The sequence below is a fragment of the Urocitellus parryii genome, chromosome 15, assembly GCF_045843805.1.
Source record: "Urocitellus parryii isolate mUroPar1 chromosome 15, mUroPar1.hap1, whole genome shotgun sequence".
NCBI lineage: Eukaryota > Metazoa > Chordata > Mammalia > Rodentia > Sciuridae > Urocitellus > Urocitellus parryii.
In genome coordinates this window covers 20,540,649-20,567,043 of record NC_135545.1, presented here as the reverse complement: position 1 = coordinate 20,567,043, position 26,395 = coordinate 20,540,649, and the positions used below count along the sequence as shown (strand labels likewise).

At 46.4% G+C, this 26,395-nt stretch overlaps 1 protein-coding gene across 1 annotated transcript in view; it reads left to right on the top strand.

Moving 5' to 3' along the window:
* Positions 1–26,395, top strand: part of Znf536 (zinc finger protein 536) — a 165,609-nt gene that overhangs the window by 9,984 nt on the left and 129,230 nt on the right. The window contains exon 3 of the mRNA XM_077792817.1: positions 3,409–4,974. Coding sequence (XP_077648943.1) covers positions 3,409–4,974 — 1,566 coding nt within the window. The remainder of the gene's footprint in view (positions 1–3,408; positions 4,975–26,395) is intronic.

Genomic DNA, 26,395 nt, shown 5'->3' with positions numbered 1-26,395 from the left:
CACCCAAGCCAAGGCCTTTAGGAGCTAGGCAGGAGATGGAACTGCACGGACAGAGGGGCTCTTCCATCCACGGGCTCAGAGAAAGGGTGGCTGGATGGAGGGCTTTCAGAGCCCGTGCTTGTCACCTGCAGCCAGAGAAACCCATGAGCATTCACGAAGCAGCCCTCATCCGCCAGGGCCTGAGCCCAAGGAGACCCCAGTGCTCAGATGAAGGGTTCTGATTTCAGCAATGGCCTTTCTCTGGGGCAGGGGAGGCCAAGTTCATCCTTTGAATTTTAAGGATCAGGAGGTTGAGTGAAGAGATGCTATCCTCCTACCTACCGCGTGATGGTGTATGTGTGTGTGTGTGTGTGTGTGTGTGTGTGTCCCTTGCTTTAATAGCCACATGATTGGTCTTCTCTGAGAGCTGTGAGTTGCTATGCTTCTTCCCTCAGTTTCCAGTGCTATGAACAGTGCTTGGGAGGTAGGAAGTGCTCATTCATCCACTGGTTCATTCAATCAAACGATGTGAAGAAGTGAATCTGTGTGTTGAAGGGTATGCAGTTGCAAACATGTACATGCAAAATCTCTGGCCCATTCAGGAGACTTGATTTAGTTCTTCCCATGAGTTTGGAGTGGGGATGAGGCCTCAGAGAATACAAGCCCTAACATCTCACATTATGAGAACTTGTAATGAGCCAAGGCTATGTCCTATGGAGGTCAGAGTAGCATGGGGTATCCAGTCCCCAATAAGGACTCTTCAGATACCTCCTGGGGCCTAGATTGTTTTCACTGCTAAGCCATGCCACAGAACCCCTATCAAAGTGTGCTTCCCAGGGAGGCTCAATACAATGGTCCCTCATCCAAGCTCCAAAGAGGGTCACCTGAGTTTGGAAAAATCCCCAAACCCCATGTGCACCTTTGACCAATTAACTCAGAATTGAAAGATGGGATCACATATCAGTGCTTTTTAAAGCTTCCCAGACAATTCTATATTGTTTTTGCGAAGTGTAGTCTTTACAGTATCTGCATCTGAATCATGAGGGACACTTGTTTTAAATACCAGATTTTGCCCCCAACTTCAGACCTAAGAAGCCAGCATTGCTACATACTAGGACTCAGAACTCGTGTACTAACAAACTCCCCTGCTTGTTTGCATGAATTATGTGCTATGAGAACCCCACTGCACTGTGCATTTCAAATGTGTGACCCTGGGAAATATACATACGACATCCTCTGTGCATCCCTGTGGTCCCCACCACAAAAGTCAGCCCCCACCCACCTCAGGTCTAGAGGTCAAAGTTTACATTCTCCTTCGTTAGCTCCTGCTAATGAAGGCCCATGCTTTCTCTACAGTCTCACTGCCAGATGCACTTAATCATTTCCAGGTGCATTTCTGAAATGCAACCTGAGTCACCCCAGTACCTGTGGGCCTCACCTCTGCTGGCTCTCACTTACTAGGCCTTCTCACAGGGTCTGCACTAACCCACGGGAGCCCCATGCCCACACCCTAAGCTTTAGGGGCCTGCCTCTGCTGCACCTGGTCACTGGACTTTCAAGTCAGCTGAATCAGTTGGGACATTAGCTGCCCAGATGTGCTTTACCCCAGTGGTGACTCCCTGACCTGCAGTAGACTGTCCAAATAGCAGTGGCTGAAGTATGTCTGAGTCTAACATGGGGATCAACTTCAAGAAGTGGGAAACTGGTACTTGAAACCATTTGTACCTTCACCTCAAAAAGAATAGAGGTCCCTAGATCCACGTCATTGGTATAGCCAGAGATGACTGTGACCTTTACGTTTATGATTATAGAAGTAGATGCTCAGATGGGTCCCCTCCCCAGACCCAAAGGGTATCTCTGAAGACATGTCCAGGGGAGCTATCAGCAGCTTGTAGGTACAAATAAGGGACTGTCGGCCCCCTCATTTTGATACCATGCACAGCATCTCCACAGTTCTGGCACACAACCTAGAGATGACGTGGTGGTGTCTCCTACTCAGAACCTGGACTGGTGGTAAACAAGACATTTACAAAATCCAGGCCCTCAAATATCCTATGCCTGGCAAACTGGGAATCATGTCTTCAGCTGAGGGTAGACACAGAGAAATGTCTTCAGAATACATCATTCACCAACGATTTGCTGGTGCTTTTTAGATCAGTCTGTTTTACAATAGAACAGAGGAAGGATGGGTGGGAGGTAGTTAAGCTTCCTGGGAGAAATAATTGTGGATATTGACAGGTTACTATTGTGAGTAAGCTAACACAGGGACTGTCAAAGTCTTCGTTCTTTCCAAAGAGCTTTTTGGTTGCAAAGTCTAGAAAAGACCCAGGATTGCTAACAAATTCTTGGAACATACTGAAATCCACATTTGTTTACCTCCTTCTGCTCCTCTATCCCACCATGCCAGCAGATCTAAGTTGTCTGTTCTAGCATCTTCTCTATTGTGGAAAGAACAATAGAAGTTGGGTGTTGAATTTAAATAAATATTTAATTCCTGAAAATTATCTTATATGTTTTAAAACACTCTTTAAAGCTATTTTTATTCTCTAGAAAGCGCTTATTATAGGTAAATTACACATTTTACTACCGGAGCATTAGGTTTGCCATTAGTACAAATTTAAGGCACTACAAAGACCAGTAGATAATGTTAATTTCAAATACAGAAACTAAATATATTTTGTGCCTTTTTATTACTCATTTTCTTTTAAGTTTTATTGACTGCTTTTTATCTTAACTATATGTCTTTACATGCTGCAATCATAATGCACTGTAATGGTATTAATATTTTATAGAATCGGTATTTATAGTTCTTTATTTAGAAACAATGCAGTAGGTCTGCAGATATCTGAGCCCGTCTGGAATGGTGCCCTCCAAATAATGATAAATTACTTGTGCAGTATGCCATTTGCTAATTATATCCATGATTTACTGCAGAGCAAGACTTAAATCATTCATTTCAGTCTTGCGTAACAGTGCCATAAAATTTTTAGGTTTAAAAATGGTTTCCATGTGTATAATTTAAACAAATTTTAGAGCTATTGTATACACAAAATATTGCAACCACCCATTTGTTACATACTTTGTCTTTTTAAACTTCTACTTTTAATGATCACTGTGGTTGAAATTATTATGCTTAATTTTCATAATCATAGCTTTTAAATCTACAGCCGTTTTCACATGTTAGATAAAGAAAAAGATAGCTAATTGTGTGTAGATAGTATGTCATTCCTGAATAGTCCCAAATGGTACAAAATCATTAAAAAAGCTTAAGAGTACGAATTATTCTTCTATTAAAAAACAGTTGTTCTCCAACTAATTATTAGTTTGAGCTGCTTTGTTTCAAAGAACAAATGTTGATCCTTCTAGCCTTGTTCTGCACACCAAAATGAGATAAACACTTTTTCTTTTTCTCCTATCAAAATCTTGCAGGTGAGAAACCCTACAAGTGTCCTCACTGTGACTATGCCGGCACCCAGTCAGCATCCTTAAAATACCACCTAGAACGACACCATCGTGAGCGACAGAATGGAGCGGGGCCGCTGTCTGGACAGCCCCCGAACCAAGACCACAAGGACGAGATGTCCAGCAAAGCATCTTTGTTTATCAGGCCAGACATCCTGAGGGGGGCATTTAAGGGTCTCCCCGGAATCGACTTCAGAGGTGGCCCTGCCTCTCAGCAGTGGACATCGGGAGTGATCTCCTCCGGAGATCATTCGGGGCAGGCCACCGGTATGTCATCAGAGGCTCCTGCAGACGCCCTGAAAGGCACCGACCTTCCTTCCAAGAGCACCCACTTCTCCGAGATCGGAAGAGCTTATCAAAGCATCGTGAGCAACGGTGTGAATTTCCAGGGGTCCTTGCAAGCGTTCATGGACAGCTTCGTCCTCAGCTCCTTGAAGAAGAGGGACATGAAGGACAAAGCCCTGTCAGATCCCTCTTCCATGAAAGCCCACGGAGCTGAGGGTGGCGAGGAGAAACCCAGCGGCAGGTCCTCTCAGAGGAAGGCTGAGAAATCTCAGCACGAGCCTCTGGACTTGTCTGTGCGGCCGGACGCCTCCCTCCCGGGCTCGTCGGTGACGGTGCAGGACAGCATCGCCTGGCACGGTTGCTTGTTTTGTGCTTTCACCACGTCATCCATGGAGCTGATGGCCCTCCATCTGCAGGCTAACCACCTGGGAAAAGCGAAACGCAAAGAGAATGCCGCGGGGGTGGCCATCAACTGCAAAGAGCAGGCCCGGGAGGTGGGCAAGATGGCTCTGCTGCCCGCAGCACAATCCAACAAGGAGATGGGCCTTTCGGGGATGATTGGCTCTCTAGACTCTGCTTCTGAGAAGATGGCCCAAGGACAGGCCAAAGAGACCCTGGGGGACCAGAAGAGTGGCCCGTGGCCCAGCCACGTGGACCCTGCCTTTTGTAACTTCCCATCAGACTTCTACAAGCAGTTTGGCGTATACCCGGGCGTGGTGGGCTCCGGGGCCTCCGGTTCCTGCTCCAACAAGGATCCCGATGGGAAAGCCCACCCCGAAGAGGACGCCCCAATCCTGATCCCCGAAACCACAATTAAGAATGCTACGGATGACCTCTCGGACATCGCCTCCTCCGAGGACATGGACTCCTTCAAGGGAGAAAACAACGACGAAGAGGATATCGAAACGGAGCCCGAAGTGATGAGCAAGCCCCTGTCTGCCCTCAGCAAGGACAGCAACAGCGACGGCGGGGACAGCCTGCTGCCCACAGGCACCCCCCAGCCCGTCCAGGGACTAGTCTCACCTTTAGCCCAAGCGTCTGAGAAGCAGTGGCACAGCCCAGGCCTTCTTCCTGCCCAGGACCCCTCAGTGGGTCTGCCAAAGCCGGAGCGGGGGCCCCCGGGCCTGGAAAAGCCAATGAACATGCTGTCGGTCCTCAGGGCCTACAGCTCCGATGGCTTAGCAGCCTTTAACGGACTTGCAAGTAGCACAGCAAATTCTGGATGTATCAAGAGGCCAGACTTGTGTGGTAAGTTTTAGAATCCTCTTCCTTTAGTTCATTTCCCAAAACATCAGTGCTGACCTGTGCATTTTTTTTTTAAATGAGGTAGACTGACCCATTAGCAAAAAAAAAAAAAAACCCTAAAAAAAGAAAAAACAAACAAACAAAACCCAATGCTATATATGCAATGTAGACAATCATAAAAGTCGATTTCACTTTGAAGTTTCCAAACTCATCCTTTTGGGTTCTGATTTGCATTATAATGTTCTCACATGCCTGTACTGAAAGGTATGGAAAAGGGGGTGGTGTCTCATGTGTGAACTCCCCTGACTTTTCATTCCTAAGTGGAGAAAGGAAGAAAAACAACTATTAAAAAAAAAAAAAAAGAAAGACATGGTAACTTGCAAACTTTTCAGTATTTTCGACTTTTGCAAAAGATGCCTAAAGACACCTCCTTATTGCTTTGCTAAGCCAAATCTGCTTCCTTAAACTTTCCTTTAACTGACTTAGAGGATACTAAAATCATATCACACTAACCACAGTAGAGAAATAACGTGACCTCTCCAGACAGGGAGATGGTTTCGGGGTGTTCGTGATTCATCTTTAGACATACCAAATGGCAGTTACCTGACTTTGGCCTTCTGCTGTTGCCTTCTGTCCGTCTGTGTGTCTTTCCCTGTCTGTTGTTCTAACAAGAAATGTACATTGTCAAGTCTGATTAGCAGTGTTGTGACTCTGTGTGTCTTGGATTTACGCCTGTCTGATCTTGTAGCAAACTGGTACTTCTTTACCTCCTTCAAGAAAATGGTTACCCCTAAAGTGGTTCTAAATTTTAAAACATAATCCTAAATTTGAAGCTTAGAGTCCAATCAAATGAAGCTTGGGGTGGTCAGGGAGAACCCATGCAATTTTGTTTGCACCCAGATGTTCATATTTGAAAAACCTGTCTCCAAAGAGAAGCTCAATGTATTATTCCCTTTGAAACCAGCCCCAAATATTCCCACTAGAGACAAATGGCCATGGTACCTTTCCATCTTTAATTTATGAATGGATATTTTTTGGTGATTTTTACTTCATGTGAGAAAGGAAAGAAGGAAATAGAAGAGAGTTTTTGTGAACATCAGCATCTTAGTATTTCTTTTAGCACAAAACAGGATTCAGGAAGCTAGACCCTGGGTTCATAATTTAAATTGATATATTTCTTTTACCCTCTCCTTCCCTAATTCACTAAGAACTGGATCAAGCAGTTGGAAATATTTTTTGAATTGTCAAAAATCACTAAATGGATTTCTGACAGCTCAAAAAAATATTGACAGTTCCTTATGCTGAATGATTCAAAAGGCCCCATTAACCAGTACCCCTAGATCTATTTTTAGTCACATGTAATTCATTACTTTTGAAGCTGTTAAAAACAATATTTAAAAGAAGAAGAAAAGGGTTTTATGCCAGTCCAAATTTTCCCCTTTTTCTTCTGGGGGAGCAACATTTCAATTTTTGGGGTTTTTTTCATTGTTGTTCTAAGTTTATGATTGGGGTGGCTTCTTTTTTTATTGTGGTTTGGGATTTTTTTTTTTTTAAGTCTATTTTCGGTTCTTTCAACTACCTTCTAGGACCATAGTTCCTGCCAGGAATCTATGCATCAGAAAAGATCAAAACCTGGCATGTGCATAAGCTCATTATTATTTAAATGAGCTCATGTTACCCCTATTAATTTTCCCATCTTCCTATCATTGTTGAAGGAAGGCTGTCTGCGTTGAGGAAGCTTGGCCAGTGGTGTCCTTCTGCACCAGGGATGGTGGAGGGGAGCACAGGGGAGTCTTTTCCCTCTGAGCAGCCTGTTGAGAACAGGCACACCCTCACCCGCAACCCCAAATAGCAGCTCATAACGCATCTCTGACATTTCCAGAGAATGTGCAAAAACTTTGCTTGGTCAACCTTTTAGCCACTGAGTGCCAGACTCTGGGATGTAAGCCGTGGACCCTCTCTTTCAAGGGAGATGAGGATCCTTGGACCAGCTAGGCTAGAAGGCTTCTTGGTTGCTTCCCCCAAAAAGGTTCATGTTCCTCTGTCCCTAACTCTGGCCACAAACCGCCTGTTTGGGGAGCATCTGACTTCTGTACTCCATCTGGCCTCCTTTCTTCTGCATCCTTCTGCTCTAGTTGGAAGCAGGAGGGGACAGTGCTTTTCTGTCCTTTGCATTTGTTTGGAGTTGGGGGCCACTGTTCTGTTACCTCCAGGAGGATCCTGGCCTCGTCCAGTTCTCATTTCCCTGCCCCCACATCTGGCCTACCAGAAGTGTTTAGTCCTCTCATTTTCATGCTGGCTGCGGTGGCATCCTTGGACCCAGAAGGGCCAGGCATAAGTCATCCTTGCTAAGAGTTAATATCTCAGAGGAAAACTTCAATCCACTGGGTCATGATTTTTTTTTCCCCCTCAATCTAATTCACTCTTTTCGTAGCGCTGCAAGAAGCACAAGTGACTGTTGCAAGCATCAAACCCCAAATGGCTGCACTTTGCAAGGGTGGAAATGATATTGGCATAAGGAATAAAATACTCCTAATGTTTATTCCCTCTTCTCTGCTCCACTTAAAAGTAGATATGGATTTTCAAACAGGTCCACCAGGTCGATAGCTGATCTTTCTCATGAAGCTGGGCTTAGCTAAACCAAAGAATTATTCCTGTGTTTCTCATCTCAGAGTTTGGACTCTGATTTTTGTCTGGTTAGTAAGCTCAAGTCCCCCCTTAGATCACCCTAGAAACAGGCTTGTGGAAAGAGTCTTGTTCCTCTGTGTAAGGAAGAATGCTGTTCTCCTGGGGTGTAAAAGTGTTTGAAGAGACCATCAGTAAAAACCTTAAGTCTTGTAGACTCCCCTGGATCTCAGATCTCAGAGTCTCTCTTGCCCTAGCTGGTTGGAGAACAAACCTTCTCGCCCTAACTCTATGGGTGATTCTCTTTTAGTGGGTTGTACAAACAGGTACTTCCCTTAATTATTGCATTTCTGCTTCTTAACTTTTAAAACTTGCCCTGAATTCCTTAGTGTCAAAAACCTGGTGTCCTGGCCCGTGTGCTTTTCTAACTAGAATGCATAAGAGAGAGGACAAGAAGAGGCCGCCCTAACCACTTGATTAGGGAGACTTCAGTAGCACAGGCCAATGTTGAGAACAGGAGTGAATTTTTAAAGATCTATCCATGCAGAATAGCACATTTGCATGTCGGGGACATGTGACAGATGATCCTGAGGAGGAAATTGAGCCACCTTGGATTACGCTGGAGGACATGTATTGTTGCGGTTGGAGTGGATCAGGTCCCACTATGGATTTGATCTCGTTACATGAAATTCTCCTCGAATCAAAGTGTTAGCTTCTTGAGATGACTTCCTGGCTCCAGGCACGGCCTACACTTTTTTTTTTTTTTTATTCTATCAGTTCTATAACGTACAAGAGCCCTCCAGTGCCAATGGAGAACTTGAATTTGCCCTGGGTTTTGTTAGGATGGGTCTGACCTTGGTTTTGCAATAAGACAGGCTCCACGTGAGTATTCAGATTGAGGGGGCAAGGGCAGACCAGAACAATGTGCACAACTACTGACTGGGCCAGACAGACAAGCCCCCCATGTCCAATCTGAGAAACAGTGATGGCAGCACTGGTCAGTGGATAGCTTGGAGATCCAAAAAGACATGGAAGGCCCAGGCTTTGCCATGCGCCCAGACGATGCCGAGGCCCATCTGCAGAGCACCTGTTTCTAGCTACATAGGAAGGGTAAAGACCACGTTTCACCCCAGAGTTGGTGCATGTGGAGAACAACAGGATCACCCTTCCTCCTTCCCTTTGGAAACTAAGACAGCCAGGGCGTGAAGTTGTTGTGTTTGTTTTTCATAAGCAGGGGTTGCTCTGGGTCCTTCAGGAGCCCCCTAGGGGCAGGGTTGATGGGGGAACATTAAAATCAGATTAAGGGAAAGGCAGGGAGAAGGGCATAATCCTTTTGACCTGAGAAGTCCTGTCCTGGAGTTACCATTACTTAGGGAAACCCAGCTGAGCAAGAAGAATCTGCCCGCATGTCAGCTGTGGACATGAGGCCATAGTTGCTTTCTAGTGGCCCAGGAGGGAGCCAGTGGGAAGGCAAGGCCACCCACAGGAATAGTCCCAATATTTCCAACTGATTCTCAGGTGGTTGGGCAACTGGCTTCCCCAATTCAAATTATGCCTGTGACAAAGGAATAAAGGTCCTCTGGGCTTCCACCGCAGTGAAAACATTGGAACCCACCCCCAAAAGGTAGGGCCCATTGAAACATCTTCACCTCGTGTACTCTGTAATGTGTTATGAGCCGGACCAGGATATCCAAACTGAGCTCTCTTCAAATGTGACTTTGGTCCTCCTGTGATTTCTCAACATAGGTTGTTTGAAAAGATCCACCCTTTTGCCAGCTATACATCGGCAAATATTTTCTTCAAGGACCAGTGAGTAAATATTTTAGGCTTTCAGATCATGTGGTCCCTGTCATCATTACTCAGCTCAGACTATTGGCACAGAAGCATGCAAAGGTAGTATACAGATGAATGGGTGTGGCTTGTTCCTATAAAACTTAATGAACTAAAGTAGGGGCAGGCTAGAATTGGCCCATGGGTCTTAGTCGGCCACCTCCAGTTCTATTGTAAAGAAGGATGTGTTCCTGTGGTGAAGATGCAGAAACCTTCCTCTGCTGTTCCATTGGACAGTGAGTCCATGCAGGGAGGACCCACATCAGTAACTGCAGGGCTCCATCTATTGCCACATGACGCCAGAGAGACTTTCCAGAGACAGAGGAATTGTAGACCCAGATGGTACCTGTTTCTGGAAGGCCATATCTCTGCCTAGGCAGGAAAAACTTTCAGGAGAATCATTCCAGAGCACCCCCCACCCCACCCCCATCACAGCAAGTGTGCATAAAAGTAGAAGATGGTGTAGCTCTGTCTTGGCTTCCTGAAAGACTGTTTCATCATAGATGGACAGAGTGTAGGAATGGAAGACGATGGTAGACATAAAAGAGCTTGGATAAATGTTCTGCAGTTGAGTTTGCATTACAGTGCAGAGGCCGTTGTAAGGAAATGATGCCCATCTTGTAGTTGTAATTGTCCCTTGGACACTTAATCAAGCACCAATCTTACTGTCCATTGATGTTCTAGAAGCACATTTTATATCCTCATTTGCACCATGCCACACTGTCAGGAGCTATTTCTTGCTACATGGGAAAGTTAGCTTTGAAGGTGATTCTGGCAATTTTGTGATATCTCACCCCTATAGTTTATACCTTTCCAGATCTATGCCTGATAAAAGGCAAAGTGCTTATAGGTAGAAATAAGTCCAGCCCTCTCCATCTTTAACCAAGAAATAGTTAAGGTCTCTGATCAGTTAGAAACTTCAAGGAGAGCCATGGCTGGCGTTATGTGCAATACCATGAGAATCAAATGTGTGTATCTGAGAGACTGTGATGCACTGCCTATGGCAGTTGGTGCATTTTTTTTGGACTTGTAGAACAATCTAAGTTGGGCCCTGAAGTCAGGAGGTTCCCATGAACAAAGGAGATTGAGTCGGGAACATTGCACAGGAAGAGAACTACCACATTCCAGCCTGCCAAGCACGTGGGAGCCCAGGCTACATCTAAGGCCACCCAAGGGAGGGCAATTAGCCTGGGAGTGTGGACAACCCTGAGATGTCTGTTGTTGTCTCAGGTGCTGCCTTGCTTTATTTAAAGCCAGATGAGCAATTATTTTTTTTTCCTTTTCCTCTTCTGTATGAACTGATTCTCACGTGGTTTGGCTTCAGAGTCTGTGAATGAAGCACCGTTTTGCACTCAATTTCCAATTTGATCATTTACAGGGTAGTCAGTGGGCTCCATGGTCTACTCTGCTCCCAGTCCTAGTGGGTGTCCAGGGTTTGTTATTAGATTCCAGTAGGGAGGACCGTTTGGTCTGCCATGAAGTCTAAAGGCAGAAACTTTTAAATTCATGCAAATCACTACTCCATTGTGCCTGCTCTGCCTCTGCCGGCTGCCTTGAAATAGCCTACAAAGCTTTCCTCTTTGACTGTGGTAAGACAAAGTACAGGTGAGGCCCCCCTAGGATCTCCTACAGCAGCCAGAACCCCCAGGTAGGCACTCCTGTGCCCTCATCCAGAGCTGTGCTCCATGCGCCACCATATTGGATGCAGAGGCAGCCCCTTTGGATGGCAGCCCTCTCTGAAATCTTTCGGCATTCTTCTCCTCCTCCCCATCCCTCTTTTTAAATTAAATGGGAATGCCATTGATGTGATGTCGTTTGCACTGCAGGATGACAGAACTGTTGTGTGAATACCATTGTATTTGCCAAATGGTCCACTCGTCATTTCAGAACAAACAAATGGATGGTGTCTGTAAGTCGGCAAACACTGGTGACATTTAGCCTTGTTTATGTTCCTTTCCTTTTGCTGCATATTTTTGGCTTCAGAAGCTACTGTCTGAATCAACAGTGCTTCTGAAGCAGGAGAAAATTCTGGTAGCATTCATTTTGGTTGCTGCGTCCATGTTCCCTTTGGATGGCGTGATACCTGCTTCCCAGGTTCAACCCCGGGAGGGAGGAGAGAGCATCCAAGCTATAGTTTCAAAAAAAAAAAAAAAAGTTTATATATATATCGAGCCCTCCCACCCCTTCAGTAATGACTTAAGATTGAGAGGGAAGAAGAGAGTATTGAGAGGAGAGTGTGTTGTGAGAATAGACCCTCATGTCCCTGGTGAAATACAAACTCTCCAAGGAAGCCCAAGTCACCACCATCTAGAATAGGAGCAGTCTGACCCCATTGATGTCTTACACTCTGCAGGTTCCCTGGGGTTAAGCTTTGGTGTCTATATTAGGCTACTGACTGGAAGTGATGGTTGGAACTGATGAGTATCCAGATTCGGGCCCACATGTTAGCTTTTGGAGGAATCTAGTTTTTTTTTTTTTTTTTCCTGAATTTTCAGATGTTGTATGCAAAGCCCAGATTTCAAATAAATAATAATTATCTCCTATTACTTAGCACTGATCAGCAGCACCTCTACGTCTAATTGCCAACCTGCTCTAATCATGTAGACTATTCTTGCTTTCACCAGAGATGGAAGGACCAAATTTTATAAGTATTGCTTTATTGTCAGTATTCCATTAAACAATTAGGGGATGTGACCCTGCCCTTGCTTTCAAAATGCTTCTAGCTCAATTGGTTTCTGGATTGTTTAATGAATCTGCACGTTTTCTTGCAGGTAAGTGACACCCCCTGTCCTAGTCGGTCTATCTGGACTTGCCCTTGTCTGTTCGTGCTCCTCGGTGGTTATCTGCAGCTTGTTAATCGTGTAAAGTCAAGAGAAGAACGTATACACATATGTGTGTTGAATAAATAATTACTATTGGCATAGGTATGTGTATACACACGGCACACCAACCTACAGTATATATAGCAAAGTATCAGGGAGGCTAAAAATATTGCCCCATATGTTCCACTATTAGTCATGGATTGCAAAGGCTTAGAATGGAAAGAAAATTCCCTCAAAGTCATAAATCCTGAGCAACAAATGCTGGTGGATTGCAGGCCCCTTCACCTGTTTAAAAAAAAAAAAATCCTGGCTGGGGGGTTCCATTCTGCCAGCTCACCTGAGCTCAAACAGGTGGGCCCCTTGATGGTTTTGTCGGCATTACCGCTTGTGTCTGATTGTCCTGTATTTTGTAACACTTTAGAAGAATACAGAAAAGTGCAGTAATTATCTTTCTCCATAGTATTTAAGCAGAAATATTGCTAGTTTAATATTGTGTCAGGTTGTCGTATTAACCAGGAACAGAAGACAGTAAAATTCCAGCAAACAGCACCTTGACATTCACAACTAAAAAAAAAAAAAAAAAAAAAAAAAAACCTGGTGATTGAAGCAAAATGTGTAAACTTGTACTGGGTTATCGTGTGCTTTGGAATAGAGTATTGTTGAAGTAATTAGAAGATATATTAAGGTGTTCCTGGTAATGAAGGCATGTAAGTTATCATAATTGTAGCTTTCTGAATAAGTGTCAAACTATATCTTTAAGTGTGCTGTATGCTGAGTTACAAGTTAGGTCATTTATGAATGGAATGTAAAACAATACTAAAAATGCTTCAATAACTTATCTTGGTATTGCTAATAAAAAAAAGCTGTGAAACATTAGTGCAGTTTTGAGTCATTATGTTAATTCACTCCACAACACCCCCCCTCGCCCCTTGACATTCTTCTCTCTGTTGGAAGCCTCAACAGGACATTCAGGGAATTATTGTTGCATTGCCCCCCCCACCCATCTTAAGGGGGGCCCTGGAAGTGACAATTCCTAAACATGCAAAAAGGAAAGGGACTTCCTGATGTGGGTGGGATGACTGTGGTGGGTGGGGGGAAAGTCAGAGGACACATGCCCATCTCTCTGTCTGGACCCCACAACCACTCACAAGACCCGCAGATGGGGAGGCCTTGGGCACAGAGACCGCAGGCCACCTTACCCCACCCCAGATGTGGACAAGACTGCTCACAGCCAGCCTGCCAGCAGCAAGCCTTAGCAGCGTTTCTTTTGTATTCTGGGAAGGGCAATTTTAATGGAAGGAAACTCAGAGGAGTTTAGGAATCTTTTTGTTTTACTGAGATTTTTTTTTTTTTTTTTGGTTGTATGTATGTTCTTCGTAATGGGCTCTTGCCTGTTCTTCCCCTATCTTACCTCCTCTTGGAGAGGGATACAGAAAGGAAGGAATTTGCTTTTTTGGTTGTGTTGCCCGGTTTTGTCGTCCGTGAGCTGGATTTTCGAGTCCTGCCATTTCAACAGCGTCTCCAAAGCTCCTTTGCTTGATTATGTTTTGTAAACGTCTAAATTCCATGCATATCCCTGCTCCCTTGTCTAAGTGATCCTGTGGGGTCAGGGCAGAGAATCTGGAGCCCCAAGTCTATTACTCACTCCCCCAAGTAAATAGTATCCGACAGGGAAATACAAGTCCAGAGATGTCCATTGGAACAAACTTGGCCTTAGCAACAGGACAGTTCTATTGCTTTGACTGAAGCATTTCCTCCTGTATTTCTCATGAAAACTGGTTGGGCCATCCTGACCCTAAAGACCACAGAACAGCATAAAGTTTTCTCTTATTAAAAAAAAAAGAGGTGACCACTGACAGATCCCAAGTCTAAGAAAGATGTGATGAGAACTCCAAATGAAAAATAAAGCTCTTTGAGGGGGTGCAGGGGACATTGGGAATTGAACCCAGAGGCACTTTATCACTGAGCCACATTTCCACCCCGTTTTATTTTAATTATTATTATTTTTCAAAATTTTCAAGACAGGGTCTTACTAAGTTGCTTAAGGGCTCGCTAAGTTGCTGAGACTGCCCTTGAACTTGCAGTCTTCCTGCCCCAGCCTCTCCAGTGGCTAGGATTATAAGCATAGGCCACCTCACCTGTTGAAAATAGAACTTTAAAGTTTAGACTGTAGAACTTCCCAGAGTTCAGTAACCTCGACCGTTATCTGATCCCATTCAGGTGAATCTGAGAGCGCACACCGTGGGTTCCCATAGACAATGTGACTGATCCCAGAAACCCTAGCAAGGGCAAAGGGATGAGGACCTCACGTCCAGGCCCAGGTCCACATGGCCACAGTGTGCAGCTGAGTTTGCCTAAGGAGAGAGGCTCCAGGAAAGGGTTCTCTTTATTTCCAGTGTCGCCCGAGTTTGGGGAACTGCCCTGATGGAAGTGGAGTGTGAAAGAGGGCACGTTCACCTGCGCCTTTGAGGGATGCCTTTGCTCCGGGGGTTGAGCACCTTATCCCCAGCGGTGTTCATCCTTTACAGTCACTCTGAACCCTCTCTGGAGCCTTGGGGCACACCATGGCACCTGCTGGTCTTGACAGTCAGCTAGGATGGTGCTCAGAAGGGTCCAGATGCAATCTGAGGTGCCAGGCCCTGGAAATGGGAGGAGGGAGTACTGAAGCAAGGGAGGAGGGAAACGTGGAAGGAGTGCATCACCCAGTCCCTTGTGTTGACAGCCAGGAACACTCCCTGGAGCTGTGTATCCAGGCATCTGCTGCTCTCTCTCTTCCTCTCACGGGGGCCCAATCCCCCTAACAGAGTCTCTAAGCTGGAATACTAGGGAGCATTTCCTCTTCTAAAGCAGGGGGTATTTCCTGAGTCGCTCCCCAGTGATAACTTCTCAAATTTATAGGAGACCTCTGTGGGTTCTTATTCTCCCATTGTTATGAACCCAGCCCCAGCCTCCTCCCCACCTCCCAATCCAGCCTCCTCCCCACCTCCCAATCCCTTGCTCAGGCATGGGATCCCCTTGCCCCTGCCCGCCTCCTCATCCTCCTTCCAACTTCTGGGTAACAACTCCCTTCTCACTAGTGGAATGTTCTTGGGAACATCCTGTCTGCTTCCTGCGAGAGAGCTGAGTGGGTTTGGGCCTCCAAAATGAGACAACTTCACTTCAAAGCTCTGCATGGGAGCTGGCAATTCTGTTTCCCGCTGGTTCTATTCTCCCCCTAAACTCTCACCCAACCCCATATGGGGTGATAATAAACCCCACTTGTTTGGATTTAGATTTGAGGCAAACACAAACATCACTTAGATGGTCACTGGTCTGTGGTGCATAAGAGATCCCCCCATTGTGTATGGACCCTAGTGTTTCAAGGAGGTATCTGTGACTTAAGATTCCAGAGACCAAGAAGGTCAAGGTGTTTTGCAGAGTCTTCAAATCCATTTCTTGGTTCACACATATATTTGGAAGTGTGTTTGCTTTGACGGAATTTAGATATCCTGATAGAGGGAGGTGGAATCTAGACTCTGGGACCTGATTATTGCACATGTACGGTCACTTTTTCTCAAAGAAACTTCACAGTGATTAAATTGCATCCCTAAATATGCAGCAGCACATTGGCAGGACTATCTCTGCATGAGCAGATTCTGCCTCTTGAGCAAACAATGCGCATTTTTCAAGGTTAAAGTTGGGGAACTCTGCGCAGCTAATTTCATTAGCAAAAATATCCATTTGTGCACCCAGACATTGGCTGGCTTCATGAGGAGTTTGTCTTTCATGTTCTTTGTGGAGTTGTCCAGACACACCCATTTAATGGTAACCCACTGCTCCCAAGGTTAAGTTTCCTTTTTGAACTTCTGTTGTTGTCAAATTAACATAATATGCTCTCAATTATCCACATAAAGGGAGAAAGGCAACCAAGCAGGGAGAGCAAATTTGTGATTAATTTACCAAATTATTGCTCTTTTTATATGATGGACAAGTCACTTTTCTGTTTTTGGAGTCCAGGGTTTTGTATGTCCTGGGGGGGAGCACTGGGGCTGACCACAAGAACAGACCACTCTGAGGTAGGCCATACACCTGGGGAAGGGCTGGAGGTGGATGTTTTGCTGAGAGGCAGAGCGGCCTCTGAGGGTGGGTAATTAGGGGTCCACACTGTGCTGAACTCTTTTCTTGTCAAGGAGAGGAGCCATTAATCTTCTCAGTTCTCCAAGACTCCCTTGATGACATGGTTAGAATTGTCCACAAAAACAGGTCTTTAGATTGGACCTGGGCGCAGGTAGCTGATGTGGGAAGCAATTCCCCGAAGCATGATCAAGGACAGGGAAGGGAGAGAAAGAGAGAGTGGAAAGCCAGCCCAGGTTTGCTCACCAGAGCTTCACCACTGGGGGTGGACTGGGGATTAATTCTTCCAGGGACCTTTTAAGGTACCCTGTGGAGTTTCCCACAGAACTATTCCACCGAGCGAGCACTGTAGAAGCTGGGCTTTTTATCCACTGACTCTGCACCTCTCGTTATTTGAGGGTCACTGCAATCCACCCTGTGGCCAAGCATTTTCCTCATGGTAAAGAGAAACAGGAGGCTGTTGGCATGCCAGGTAACCAGAATGGAAAGGGCAGGGAGCTGACAGTGTCCACAAGTGGGAGGGAGCCCCTCGACCAGAACATTTTCACACTTACCTGCCTCCACTCTAGAAGGTCACAGACCTGTCCGCCCAAGCATCAGAACAAATGTGTGTATTGCGTGGTTCCTTGGTGGTGGGGTGAACTGCTGATTTTAAAGCTTGGGAAGTACACGGCCTTCCAACTTAGGGGCAGGCTGAGTAGAGGCAGGATCGGAGGGTTTGCATCCCGCCTGGAGTCAGGAGACACCTAGCACCAGCCGTGTTCCAAGGGGCTTAGACAACTCACTTCTCTTCTTTGGGCACCATGTCCCTTTCAATGAAAGGAGGAGGCAGCCTGGACATCTCCCAAAGACCCTTCTAGCCCTCAAACTCTATGTCTGGTCTTCATGATCCCCTCTGAGCCTTAACTTTTCAGATGATATTCTAAGACCCTGTCAGTCCCAGAGCTCTCATGGTCGCTCACTCTAGAAGGGATACTGGAATGTGGGAGCCACACTGATATTTTCACAAACACAGGAGCTGGCAAAACTTCAGTTTGGACAAGAACACTTATTACTATGGGGCGTGGCCCATGGCAATACTTGGAGCTTATGTTCCATTATAAGAAGACCATTGAAGACTTTCTCTTTTAATTCAGGGAGTTAGTCAAAATAGAAAAAAAAAAAAAAAAAAGGAAAGCAATAGAGAAGGTCGATGAAGTTGGACATTTCAGCTTCATGGAAGTGTAAGAAGAAGCCAATCCCTTGAAATGTTTTTCTTTTTCTTTATCAACCTCTTGAGTTCACAACTGAGCTTGAGCAGATGGTTGGCACTATGATTGAGACTTCCTCAGACACTTTACCAATCATTTAATCCAGTGGGCCCTGTTCCTGCCACCTCCACCCAACGCACATACTTAGCAATTCTCAGAGGGGGAGGAGACAGGGACCAAGAGGCATCTCCAATGCATGGGCACAAAAACAGTCACGTTCACTTCCTTCCCTCCATGTGACCTTTACCTTCTTTCCACACAGCCTCAGGGTTCCCTTGGCCACTCCACATCACTCTCAGCTAACAAGTGCCCTGAGCTTGGGACGAGCTCCAAGTGTGAACCCCTCAAGCCCTTGGCTTTTGGCTTTCCACCGAATGTCTGCCCCAGCTGTTTTTTAACTTGGTTGCCTCAGTATGGCCTTCCATAAAGTGGTACACCAGTATACCCTTAAGAGAATAAAATAAATATGAAGGACTTGGAGGTTAACAAGTCGCCCTCATTTCAAACATTTTAGGATTTCTGTTGCTGAGCAGGCCTAGGCAGAGCTCCCATGTCAACCTAGAACCTTCAGAGACCCTGCCAAGTGGGTAGAGGGTCTGGGTAGGGTATTGTGAAGCAGGGCACCTCTACATTCTTGCCAATCTGTCCTCACTACCTGCAGGCCTGTGTCTGGATGCCCAGCTTGGGTCTTCTCATACCCACAGTGAACATACCTGGAGATCTAGATAGGGGGTAACCTACAGGAGGATCCAGTGATCCTATTCTTGGGATGTGCAGACACACCCCTGTTGGCTCTAGTCAAGCAGTTTGTCTTTTACCAATGGTTTAAAGGACTTAAAATTAGGAAAACAACAGCAGAAACCTCTGATCAACCAGTGAGAACAAGGTTCTTGTACCAGTGTGGCTTTTGCCTTACATTAAAACTTCGGGCTTGAAGTGTCTGTCTTTTCTAAATCATACTTGGGCCAATTGTTTGATTTTAAACCGTTAGGGGTTCTTGAGGCCTTTGGGGTAAATGTCCTTGCCAAGTGGGTGATGGGCCCCTACCTTAAAAAAGGTTAAACACCCGAATTTCCATAATATTGGGGTTGGTTTCTGTGAAGTCCCCAGTTTTCAACAGGAGACCCTGCATGAGGTGGGTGACAGCCCTCACCGCGCTGGAGGACACAGGGGAAAAGGACTTGTGTTTGGGGGCTGGTAGGGATGCCCTGCGGAAGTTAGGAAGAAGACATTAGTGGGTCCCAGGACTGACTGACGGCCCCTAAAGAGATGGCCAAGAACATTTTGGGGTCTGAAAGCCTTGAAGTCCACAGGCTGGACACTGCTCCCAGTTTGTTGGGGTGACTCAGCCCCAGTGGCTTGGGGTGAGGGATAGAGAGGAGGGAAAGAGAACTATAAAGGAAGCCAGGCCCAAGAGGGTCAGAAAATGAGAGCCAAAGAAGTAAATAGAGAGGGGGGGGAGGAGAGGCATGGGGGGAGGGTCAAAGAGGATGGGGTCGGGAGGAGCCAACCCAGGGGAAAGAAGAGGAAGCAGCCTGGGTGTCAGGGTGTTGGTCTGGTGGGAGCCTCCTACTGGTGGGGGGCTGGGGAGCAGTGGGCACAGTAGTTCCAGGTAAGGATGCTGGGGAGGCAGGCGCAGGGAGGGTCGGATGAGGATCCCCAGTGCAGCACCTGGTGGCCTTGGCCTGGAGCTCCAGCTGCACCCTCCTCCCTCCCCCTCTGCTCCCCAGTGCTAGTTTCAGGAGGAAATGCTGCAGCTTAATCAGAATTATTTACAAGATAATGGTCCATTGTTTGCACTAAGACAGATGTTGTCTGTGGGAACTTTGTGTTTTATGCTCTTTTCGCTGCTCTATCTTCACTGGGTGCAGATGGGATGGAAGTAATGTGCGTTATTATTCCTAGGATTGGAAACTTGGAGGCGCCTTCGTTTCAGCGGCTGGCACTGGGCGGGCAGGGGTGGTCACTGCTGGCTGCAGGGCCAGGCAGGGGCTATGGTCCTCCCGGCCCCTCCAAGCAGCCTGTGATTAGGAAGGTTGGTTTCCTTGAGGGGCGGGTCCATGCCATCGCCTTGTCCAGGACAGGAAGGATTCACTCTGATTAAGATGCGCGTGCTATGTGTCGACTTGAGAGGTCACCGCTGACATCTCAAATGAGGGTGGCCATCTGGTCCTCTTCTTGCCAAAGGGAAAGAGCAACCCTTCTGAGGTGGGGGCTGTGTGGCTTCCTCTCTCTCTTCCTCTCTCTCTTTTTTTAACTTACTAGAGGGCTTCCTCTGACTATTCTGGGGTCACTGGGGGAGCCAGACCGGGGCTTCAACTCCTTCCCTCCTTCTTCGAGGGTAGTATTGGCCAAATGAATGCCTGTCCCATGGACTGGCCCAGGGAGGGAACTTTGACAAGAGGAGCAAAGATGAGGTGGGGTGGGAGGACTCACCCTGATACCAAACCTGCTGGTGACCTAGCTCTGGAGGCAGCAGGGCCACCCTAGTACTGGCCCATCTTGGTGCACAGTCCTGGAAGTCAGCAGGTCCTCCAGCCCTTTTAGGTTCCCAGCCACCCCTGCATTACCAAACTCATCTCATCGGTGACCAGATCCATTTTATAAGTGAGAAAATAGAGTCCAAGAGAAGTTAGGTGACTCGTATCCAGTGATTTTTCTACTTTGCGGAAAATTCTCCCCAATCTTCAAGTCATGATCTTCTTATCGTAGGGGACCTAGCTGAACCTCAACTTAGGGGCACATGAGGCCTGAGGATAACTGCTCTGCAGAGTCAGGGAGAAGACTTTTTGGCTGCCCAGCACCAGGGCTGGCAATAGCATAGGCTCAATAGACAATGGAAATTGATATTGAAAACTATGTGATCCCACTTGTCGAGTATATTGCATTTTCAATATCAGGTTCTGACCAAGAGCAAACAAACAAAAATAAAAGTCACAAAATATCACAGATGTGCAAACCAAGATGTGGTGGAAAAGAGTCACTTTCATGGCGGTGAAGTGGAATCAGGCTTCATCTGGACTGCAGAGGGAAAACCTCAGACATGGCTCCTAATGCCCTTGTCCCACACCCTGGGGGCCTGTGAGATGTGACCCAGAAATCCCAGAACCCAGAGGTTTTGTTCCATTCAAAATATCAGCTAGTTGGCTTATCTTGGCTTGGTGAATATTGCTGTTCCTCCATAATCACCCTATGCCCAAGGAATGGCCCCAGCAGCCTTAGCAGCAGGATCTGATCATCTGAATTATCCTTCTCACCTTCCCAGATTATTTAAAAATAATAAGTACTTACTGTGAGCTAGGGTCAGGACCAATTCTCAGTCCCATATAGATGATAATGCAAACGATATACTTTCCTTTCATTCTCATATAAATCCCATGAAGTAAGAGTGATGACATTATTTTTGCTTTGGATGTGAGGATATGGAGGCCCAGGGATGCTCTTTGCCCTACCCAAGATCACCAGCAAATAAATGAGGAAGCTGAGATTCAAAGCTGGGTGGTGGAGACCTCTGACCATTCATTTGGTGCCCCTGTCCCTTGCTGTTACTCTCCTGTGCCTTTATTACTCATTGGAGATGCATGGAAAATTAACCAACCAACCAACAACAAGTAAATAAAAATAGCCAACTCTTGCCAACCTGTAACTCCGGGTCCCAGAAGAGGATGGGGCAATTCAAAGCAGCAGAAATTTCAATTGCAAACAGGTTGTGATTCAGATGGTCCTAGACTGCCCATCTGACCTCAGTGCCCTCCTCACTGCTCCAAAAATGATAAAAGACACATTCATAGCCTGGAGAGTCCTTCCATTTTGCAGGATGCAAATCATTTATTCTTAGAACTATATATATATATTTCAGTTATGTCTCAGCCTCAGGTAAACAAAATAAAACAAAACACAACACAACAAAATAAAATGCCTGCCGCCTGCCCCCACTTCCCTCAGAGCAGCCAGGGGGCCTCAGGAAACCTGACCTCTCACCTTGCAATTGTTCCCCGGGGTCCAGGTCGCAGGAGTCGCAGGAGTGGAGAGTGGGTGGCCCAGGGCACCAGCGAGCCCTGCTGGCCAGGGCTGCTGCAGGCCCAGCCCCCCACCGCGACAGCGGCAGAGGTCAAACTGGGATAATATTTATCAACCTTATTCTCATGGTGTCAAGCTCTGCCCCAAACCCAGCGTCACTGGAGATCCCAGATTATGTCTTTTAAGGTCCCACAGAGCCGCCTCACATGTGACCAATTACCTCTGTCAAGCAGGGGAAGGAGGTCCCCCTTGGTGGGTGGGATCTGAACTTGAGCTTCCCGAGGTCGGTGGCTGGGATCGTAGGCCTTTGAGCCTGTCACTCCCCTATAGCCAGACCTTTTCTGTTAAAACTGTTTAAATTACAAACCAGTAATAAAAGGATCATATGTGTTTCCCACCGAACAGGTTCTTTAGGGCTATTATGATAATTAAAAACATATGGTGCCTGTGCTAGTCAGAGAGAAACCGCAGATGTACAAATTAGGTATTATAGAAGGGTTTTCTGCTTTTGCCCTTTTAAAAACGTCAAGCCAGAGAAGTTTAAAGAGATAAAATGGCAATTGTGCAGATAGTAGGTAGCATTTTTGGCTTTAAAAATCATTAAATATATAAACCCCCTTTTTTTAGACTTAATAGGAATAAACAGCTCCTGATAGGAGCAGAGGGGGAAGAGGCATCAGGGCTGGGAGTTCATGGGCGGGGGCGAGGGGGGGGCCCAACATTTTCCACCTAACGAGATCTTAGATACCATGTAATCTTTTGCATTTTTTATGACGTTGTTCCGCACAAAGAGGATTATATTTATTAAATATTGAATTATATTAAAATGGAATTGATGAGAGCAAGGATGAGGATTTCTTTACACTCAACTTTTTACTTGTTAAAAGGCAAAGATGCAAGTATCGATTAGTCTAGAAATAGTCATTTGTTTTAATTTAAAATATGCAATTGATTTTGAGAAGGTGATAAATACTGTTAATAATAATAAAAAAAAAAATCAGGAGGATTTCCAGGGTTGCTCCCTATCAATGGCTTTCCAAGGCAGACGTACAGGGCTGGTTCAGTTGTGCTGAGCTGGACATATCCAAAAAGATGTCGCCTGGCTGGCTCCATTCAGCTGGGCTCTGGGCAGCTGAGAGGACTGGTCCTCAGTCCTGACGCACCAGGGCCTTCGTTAAACCTGCCAGGACTTGGGACTTTGCCACTGAAGTCTGCTGCAGGAAACCAATAGGACTACTTTACAGAGGAAGTGGTGGAGGCTCGGGTCACAGGAACATGTCACCTGCCCCCTTGCTCTACCTCCTTTCTCTCCAGGAACACATTTTCAGGTCTTTCCTGAGACAATTCACCCAGAACTGGGAGGTCTCGCTCCTGTCAGCACCCCGTCCTAGATGAGAGGCCATGGTAGCTGGCTAAGGAAGTGAAGCAGGAAGGCAAATGTCCAGCCAATAGGAACACAGGAGCAGAGGGGAGGAACCGCTGACCCAGAAGGCAGACCACTGGAGCACTCAGATAAGGAGAATTTCTGGAAGCCTGGTGGGTAACTGTGGACATTCCTAAAACTGAGTACAGATAAGTTTTCTTCAATATATTTTTGTGTTCAGGTATTTGTTATGTTACACATTTTTTGAAGATTCTAGTGAGGGTAAAAGACCCTATAACCAGAAAGTAGACTTTTTAGGTCATCCTAGCTAAAGGGAGTCTGAGATACCCAGGGAAAGTGTCCTTTGAGATAGACTCCATGGACACAGCCTGGCTGGGGTCTTTAGTTCTCTCTTCCTTCTCTATCACCAACAGTTTTCAGATGGCACAAAAAGTCTGTCATCCTCTAGTGCCCTTTCTTTTGGGGTACTTTGGCCAGACCTACTCTACTGTATAGCTTTGCTTCTGGTTTGGCTGGGTAGCCCACCTTCTAAGAGAGCTTGAGATGAGATCGGAGTGAGAGGAGGCTTCTGGAACCTTCCATCTACAGCTCCACAAACAGCTCAGAGGACTACATACAGCAGGGGTTCTCAACAGGGGGCAATTTTCTTCCCCAGGGGACCTCTAGCACTGTCTGGAGGGGCACTGGGCAGTGCTATTGGCTTCCAATGTGTAGGGACCAGGGGTGTTACCAGTGCACTGATTACCCAATGCAAAGATCACCCAGGCCCAAGTGTGGATCATGCCAAGGCTGAGAAATCCCAATGCTCAGTAGTAGAACTAGCTTTCCCCCGTGAGAGTGAAATTCCATGTTGGACAAATGATGTCCAGGCAAGTGACCAGGCTTGTCCTCCAGTTTCATGTCATTCCATGGGCTCCCTGGACACTCCCCTCCCTCCCAATCCTGTCACCTTTGGATCTCAACCCTCCATGTAAAACTTTTCAGGAAACTCTGTGACCGTTTTTTGGAGGCAGAAACTTTTAGCTGAGCACGGGAGCACATCCCTCCCAGCTCAGAGCAGCAAGTGAGGGTGGGGGTGGCGAGGGTGGCTCTGCAGGAGCCCAGAGGCAGCCTTTTCTTCTCCCCTGAGTGATAGCAAGCCCTCGAAGTTCTTGTGCACGTAGGTATTACCACTTTAACTTTTACTGAGGTAAAATAACACCTTGTCACTCAGCGCAAGTACCAATCACAAAATGAATTAATTGTAATAACTGTTGTCAACAGAACAAAGGACTTGTTGCTTTCCTAAGCGGATTTCAGCGCCACTGAGAACTATATACAAACGTTCCCATTGGGCAGGCTGGCGGAAGCCAGTCAGAACATAATTGTATCTGTCTATCTCTTTACTTTGTTTTTAAGGGCGCAGGAATCGAGTTAAAAACCTATGTTTTAAACATATCAATAAATATACCCCTCTTTGTGTTCGTGACGTCTCCTCAAAAAAACATGGGAGTCTTTAATAAATTGGCCATGAAAATAGCATTTGCGGCTGATGGTCCCAAATAAGGGCCAGCTGTAGAGGCTGCCTGTTGACTCTAAGTCATGAAGGGAATTATGCCCAATTACCCTCCCATAAAACACCCTCTCATTTCTGGGAGTTATCAAAACACATCCTGCGGACAAGCGGTCAGCTGTCCCCCTGCTCCTCAAAGGAGTGCAAGTGGGTTTCACGCTGGGCCTGCCGCACGCCTAACTGCTTCTAAGATGTTCCAGGCAGACGTTTTTTTTTGCAGCCAGACTCTTTTAACAGTTGCATTTTTCCATTTTTCCCCCCCTCTCAGTTTTATATCTTAGCATGCTTCCCTCTTTAAGAAACCCTGTAGACACTCTCCTAAGAAAAAGAGTCGCTCCTGAGAGAGGGAGTGGGCAGAAGGGCCTGGGGACTGTGTCCCTAGGAAGTCCAGCCCAAGCTGAACCCCCAGTCAGGTCATTCTGTGCGAGGAAGTGTGTCTTTCTGGCAGTTGAGAGTGATCAAGTAGTTGAGGGTGTCCTGACTTTGAGGGTCTGCTTTGATGAGGTCAAAAAACAACTCCTTGGTAGGTGTGTCCATGGTGAAGGGTGAAGATGGCCACGCCCTCTTCAGGGAGGATCATGAATGATGGTGTCCACTCTAACAAAGTGTAAAAGGCAACTTGGGGAGAGTGTCCCCCTTGCAGTAACACAGCCATCCTCAGCAAAAAAAAAAAAAAAAAAAAAGAGGAAATAGCTTTGAAGACTCAGAGGGATGGAATGCCTGTCTCTGGTGCACGTGACCTTCTTGGCGCTGGCCTGGTCCTGCTCTCATCTTTTCCATGCCTACCTCCTCCCTCTGCTTCTCCAAGCCCTCTGGTCAGTGTGACTCCAATATCTGGCTTCATCCCAGAGTCCTAAGCCTGTACCATCAGATGTATGAGTGTCCCCCACAGCCCCTCTGACAACCCAGCAGAAAGCCCGATCGACTGTTCTCATTCATTGAGTCCTACAATGAGTCAGTCCTCCAGAATGAAATGAAAGATTCTTAGACTCTCAGAGGTAGCCGTGATCTTAGAGGTCATCCCCAGTCGGCAGATCAGGAAGAAGACTTGAACTTGGTCCTAGAACCGGAGATGTGTCCAAGGATGGGTGCTGTGTTCCAGGTCCAAGCTGGTCCCTCTTAAGTGGCCATCACTTTGCCTTCTGGGGGGCAGCTTCTTCTGGGTGGATCTGTACCCAAGCAAGGGAGGTGTTCTCATGGCTTTTACCTATAGCTTTGGGGCATCTGTGACTGCAGGGGAACAGAAGCGAGAGTAAGAGTCAGCCCTGGCTCAAATGGGCTATGCGTTTGGATTTGCAGTCATCCCTGGCTAGCATCAGGAGCAACTTGCAAAAAAAAAAAAAAAAAAAAAAAAAAAAACTGAGAGAAACTCTTCTATGAAAAAAAATAAATTTATCTCCTGAGGCTATTCGTCTCTGTATGAAGGAATCTGATCCTTGCACACCCCTGGGAGAGGGGAATCTGAGATTGCTGTTCACACTAGGATTACAGACCCCAGTCCTAAGAGCAGATCATGCAATGGAAGCACAAGGAGGGAAGCACTGTGGGTTGTGTAGAAAGGAGGTACGAGGAGCAGATCTTAGGGTGAGTGGAGGGCTACTCTGAAGAGACCGATGGTGTCCATTGCCTCCAACTTCTGGCCTCACCTCTCCACCAGCTTTCTTCCAGGATAAAAAAAAAAAAAAAGGCATTTTCTCCAAAGCTTTTAGGAAGGAGAAGATTCGGTCCCAGGGGATGAGTGTGGTTATCTGTTCATTTATTTAGCACATATTGAATTGTTCCAGGATTGGGAGATGGTTACCAACAAAGCAGTCCAGGTCATTGTCAC